Below are 5,620 nucleotides of genomic sequence, written 5' to 3' on the forward strand. Positions count from 1 at the left end.
GCCTGAACTTTGTTTAGGCTTGGTTTTAGCAGGGTGGGCTTTGTTTTGAACTGGGGGAGTTTTAGGGTTTCCAAATCTGGGTTCACAAATTCCTGGAGATTTGGGGGTGTAGCTGGGGAGGGGAGGGACCTCAGCAGGGCATAATGCCGCAGAGTCCACCCTGCAAAGCAGCCATTTTTCTCAGAAGAAATCTCTGTAATGTGAAGTTCAGTTGTAAATCAGGAGACTTCCAGGCCCTGTCTGGAGGTTGGCATCCTGAATACAGAACTCCCCAGTTCCACAATTCATCTCTGTCACTAAACTAGAGACAAAACCCATATCAAGCACTTGCAGGGAGATGTCTATCTAATTCTAGCGAGCATTAGAGTGACATTCTTCTATATTTTGGACTTAATTTGCGGCATGTTTATGGACTGCAGTCTTCCCAACCCCTCTTTTCTCCTAAAAAAGATGCCCTGAGTCGCTTCGGCGGAAGGGCGGGATAGAAATTGAGCAAACAAACAAATAAATAAAGTTGGGTTACAGTGAAGGCCAGGAAGGCCCCTCATGGTCGGCATTTTGATGGTAGTACAAAACTGAATTATTTAAATGGGACTCCCAGGAATTAAAGGTTTTCTGTTTGCCCCAAAGTGTGTTCTTCTGTGTTTACGTGCCAGCTTTAATTAGAATTTTGAAAACAGCAACTTACCTTGACTCCTTTTTTTAAAGGAAAAAGGTGCGCTAAAGTTGCCGTAAACGAATAAATGATAACGGTGCTGATGTTGCAAGGAAAATGTGCATATGCATTCTAGCCACGTATGCTGCACACGTACAACCTTGCACAATTGTGCAGTCAACAAATGTTCCTTTCAGAAGTGGGTAATTGAAGTCTTAAAGCAGGATTCCTTCATTACACCCTGTGTGAGAAGGGAGGGAGGAGGAAGGATGAACACGGGCAACCCTGACACAAACGCATACACATTCCAGCTTTATGTCTGCTTGACAGGACATCCAAATTAGGGTTGCCCAGCAAACAACAGGAGATGGGGGAGGCGGGAACTTACAAAAACTGGCAAGCAGTGGGAAAGATGGGAACTTATGGGAGAGCAGTTGTCATCCCCAACACGATGATACAACTTCCGTTGTTACCAGCAAGTGATGTAATCATGCTGGGGGGCAACTGGCTCAAAAAATTATGGAAACGATAGAGTTTGAGGCGAGTGCTAAAGCATCCCCCTCCCCCGGCAAAATGACATTGCTTCCAGGTCATGCCAGAAGTTGTGTCATTGCATCAGAGACAACAGCTGAACCTCCTCCCCATTTCTCCAGCTGGCTTCCTCCTGCCCCCCCAGCTGAATGGCAGCAGGCATTAGTGGGGGTGGGGGGGGAGATGTCCCACTATAACTGAGAGCCTGGTAAACGTAATCTTAAGGCACCCGGTATGTTTGCGGAGTCTCCACGTAATGCACAGGAGAGTTACCAACAATGAGTCTTGGACCTTGCTTGCATTTCTGTGCCATATTCTTACATGGCGCTTTCCCTAACTTCGTAAATCGAACGAGAAGTCACCATCGGCCTCGCTCCCCTTAAACGCCCCTGAAAAAATCGGACCAACTCAGCACCATCAGCTTAATCTAATATGTGAAAACCGCCCTTTTCTGCTCTTCAGTGCAAAATTGCTTAATGCCCTTTAATTTCTAATTATTTATTTGTTCCTGTGGGACGGGTTGGTAATGCACGAGAAATCTAGGGTCAACAAAACAGCGAAAGCTGGAGGGATTGTTTTGCTCTGGCAAAAGAGTAATTAAACTGGCCAGATTTGCATAACGTTTTTTGTCGTGCGAAAGGGGGGGGGGAGAGATAAAAGGTTTGTGTGTGGGGGGACAGATTACAGGCGCGTGACTACTGGCAGTTAAGCTCCAATGGAAGTAATTAAAAAGGATGTGTATCTAATAGCATCGGTTAAAGGCAAGAAAATTGAAATACATGTAAAAGTTAACGTGGCGTTTTAGGCTGAACTTAATTCCCTCTCCTTGGCTTCTAGGCCTTTTGTTAGCTTCTGGGAAGACGGGGACTTCTTTGACCGTTTGCACAAAGGATTCTTAGAAAGGAAAAGAATGATATGTGGTAAGCTAGCTGACATAGTGAACTGCTAAGGTGAATTTGAAAGTCAAGGTACGGGCTATTATTGGGTGTAAAATTTTTTTATCTGTGGCGGATTAGGTAGAGCCAGCTCATGTCTTACATGGGGAAGGTCCCTGATTCATTCCCTGGCCTCGATTTAGGACACCAGTTTGGGTGTACTTAAAGGAGCTCAGTTGACATAAGAACATTGGAGGAGCGCCACTGGATCGGACTGGTGGTCCATCTGGTCAAGCGTTCTGTTTCACACAGTGGCCGAACAGATGGCCTGGAAGGCCAATGAAAACAAAAGGCAAAGCCTTCCCTTCATGTCGCCTCCTATGACTGGTAATGAGAGGTTGACTCCCTCTGGAGGCGGAGGTTCCCTTTGGTCATCATGTGCATTAGCCACGGAGGGACTGCTCCTGAGTAAACCCAAGTCCCCTTTTAAAGCCCTCTATGCTTGGGTCTCCCTGACCTGGATGGCTGAGGCCAGCCCGGTGTCATCAGATCTCCGAAGCGAAGCAGGGTGGGCCCTGGGTCGTACTTGGATGGGAGACCACCAAGGAAGTTCAGGGTTGCTGCGCAATGGTAGGCAATGGCGAACCACCTCTGTATGTCTCTGCACTGACCTGGATACGCTCAGGCTAGCCTGATTTCATCAGACCTTGGTAGCTAAATGGGGTTGGCCCTGGTTAGTAGTTGGATGGGTAGGGTTGCCAGCCCCCCCCCCCCGGTAGGAGCAGGGGAATCCTCGGTTCCCCAGGCTGTTGCCTGCCGTGGGCCAGCTAGCTGGCGGGGGGTGGGGGGAATCCCGTTCCCAACTGACCTTTTTGGGCCTACTTCCGGTTTTGGGCCTACTTCTGGTCAAGTGTGACTAGGGTTCCCAAATCGGGCCGGGGGGCGGGGAATCCCCCGCTTTGACGGCCCGATTTTCGATGGGATGAAAATCGGGCCTGGGGGAAACCCCACCCCCGCGTGCGCGTCACCCGGAAGTGACGTCGCACACTGGGGGCGGAGCCATGCCATTTGAGGGGAAAACAAAGAGTGGCAATCCTAAGTGTGACACTCTGGTTTTTGTGCAAAACTCTCCGGTTTGAAGCCCAATTTACTATAGAGTTTTGCCCAAAAACCGGAGTGTCACCCCCAAAGTAGGCCTGAAATCAGAAGTAGGCCCCAAAATGCCCAGCGTCACTTCCTGTCTCCCAGTGGAACTCTCTGCCAATTCCACAGGGCCTGCAAGGCAGAGATGTCCCGCCAGGCTTTTGGTTGAGGCAGTGATGGTTCCACCTTGGCCAGCACCCTTCTCTGTTCTCTGCTATTTACATCTACCTTGCCCTCCCCCACCCCACCCCCCGTCCACGAAGTAACCGGCAGTTGGAACTGGGATTGGTTAATTATTCGCCATCTGACTGTTTCAAATGTTCATTAATGTTTTCACTCATGTTATCTTGTTTTGCTCTGTGGTTTTTGTACATCGCCCAGAGCCCTGCTGTGGCAGGGGTTGAGTGATTCATAAATATCATCATGATGATAATGGCTGCTTTGGAGGGTGGGGTCTGTGGCGTTATACCCTCCTGTGGTCCCTCCCCTCCTGAAACCCTGTCCTCCCCAGGCTCCACCCCCCCCAAATCTCCAGGAATTTCCCAACCTGAGGTTGGCAGTCCTCGATACAAGCAGAGTAGGTAGGTATATAAATGCCTCGTTCGCAGGCATGCTCAGCCGCAGTCAAGAGACTGAGCGTTGTCCTCATGACCTCTGTCAAGCAGAGAGCAAATGGCAGATCTGAAAAACGGTTGCTCCATCAGCGGCAGGTTGTTTGGGAAATGCAGCAGGCAGAGAGGCAGAGAGAGCAAATTCCATTCCAGCCCTCTTAACTGCCAGGGGAGGGCTGCCCGTTTGAGCCATCCCAGCTGACGAAGCACTGAGCCTCATTCCGTGTCAACGAGGGCCAAGGACTTGCTCTTGGCCAAGAGAATTGGCCCAGTTTTTTTTTAAGCAGAGAAGTGCTGTGCTTGTCGTACACCAGGCCTGGAGAGCAGCAGAGCAGCTGCGGAAGAACAGCTCGGGTTTAACTAATCTCGTAACTGGAAGACGGTTGGTGGAATTAAGCACCCCCGCATCGGAGGCTCTGTGGGATTAAGGCTGGTTTTCCTCTCCTTGTGGATGCCCCTGTTCATGCAAGGAATCCGTCCTCTCGGCAGTGTGAATTGGGGCTTGTAGGGCAAACTTGTTCGTTTGGGACCTTTCCACTGAAGAAAGCAAATTCCTAGTCTCCTAAGCAGGCCTCACTGGTGGTGGCACCACAATTATGATGATAGATTCGTGGAGGATAAGTCTATCAACTGCTACTAGGCATGGTGACTGAGGGGAACCTCCACATTCAGAGGCAGTCAGCCTCTGAGTCCCAGAGCCAGGAGGCAACATCAGGGGAAGGCCTTGGCCTGTATGCCCTGTGATTGGCCCTCCAGATGATAGGGTTGCCAGGTGAGGTCGACAAGCAGGTGGGGGACTTAACAGGAGGTTCCAGGAGAGGGGAAGGAAGATGCGCAATTGAACTCCAAAGCGACTTCTGGCCATTGCATTTAAAGGGGCTACGTTCTTTTTAAATGCCTTCCCTCAATTGGAAATAATGGATGAGGGCACCTTCTTTTTGGGCTCAAAGAATTGGACCCCATGGCTCAGTGGTAGAGCATCTGCTTGGCATGCAGAATGCCTCAGGTTCAATACCTGTTATCTCCACTTAAAAGGACCAGGCAGTAGGTGATGGGAAAGACCTCTGCCTGAGACCCTGGAGAGCTGTAAAGAGGGGCTGTGGCTCAGTGGTCGAGCCCCTACTTGGCATACAGAAGGTCCCAGGTTCAATCCCCCGCAACTCCAGTTAAAAGGACCAGGCAGTAGGTTATGGGAAAGACCTCCGCCTGAGACCCTGGAGAGCTGCAAAGAGGGGCTGTGGCTCAGTGGTAGAGCCTCTGCTTGGCATGCAGAAGGTCCCAGGTTCAATGCCCGATATCTCCACTTAAAAGGACCAGGTAGTAGGTGATGGGAAAGACCTCCACTTGAGACCCAGGAGAGCTGTAAAGAGGGGCTGTGACAGCTGTAGAACCGCATCTTGGCATGCAGAGGGCCCCAGGTTCAATCCCGGGCATCTCCAGTTAATAGGACAAGGCAGTAGGTGATGGGAGAAAGACCTCTACCTGAGACCCTGGAGAGCTTTAAAGAATGGCTGTGGCTCATTGGTAGAGCCTCTGCTTGGCATGCAGAAGGTCCCAGGTTCAATCCCCTGCAACTCCAATTAAAAGGACCAGGCAGTAGGCTGCCTGAGACCCTGGAGCCAGTTTGGTGTAGTGGTTAAGTGCGCGGACTCTAATCTGGGAGAACCGGGTTTGATTCCCCACTCCTCCACTTGCACCTGGCTGGATGACCTTGCGCAAGCCGTAGCTCTGATAAGAGCTGTTCTTGGAAAAGAGCCGTTTCTGTCAAGAGCTCTCTCAGCCCCACCCACCTCACAAGGGTGTCT

General features: G+C 50.6%; 1 protein-coding gene across 1 annotated transcript in view; it reads left to right on the forward strand.

Moving 5' to 3' along the window:
• Positions 1–2,023: 2,023 nt before the first annotated feature.
• Positions 2,024–5,620, forward strand: part of LOC107111298 (extracellular serine/threonine protein kinase FAM20C-like) — a gene marked incomplete at its 5' end in the record, with an annotated part of 90,125 nt that continues 86,528 nt past the window's right edge. Inside the window, one exon of the mRNA XM_015412256.1 lies at positions 2,024–2,106. Within this exon, the coding sequence (XP_015267742.1) occupies positions 2,024–2,106 (83 nt within the window). The remainder of the gene's footprint in view (positions 2,107–5,620) is intronic.

Source organism: Gekko japonicus, unplaced genomic scaffold, assembly GCF_001447785.1.
Source record: "Gekko japonicus isolate JY-2015 unplaced genomic scaffold, Gekko_japonicus_V1.1 scaffold2951, whole genome shotgun sequence".
Taxonomy (NCBI): Eukaryota; Metazoa; Chordata; class Lepidosauria; order Squamata; family Gekkonidae; genus Gekko; species Gekko japonicus.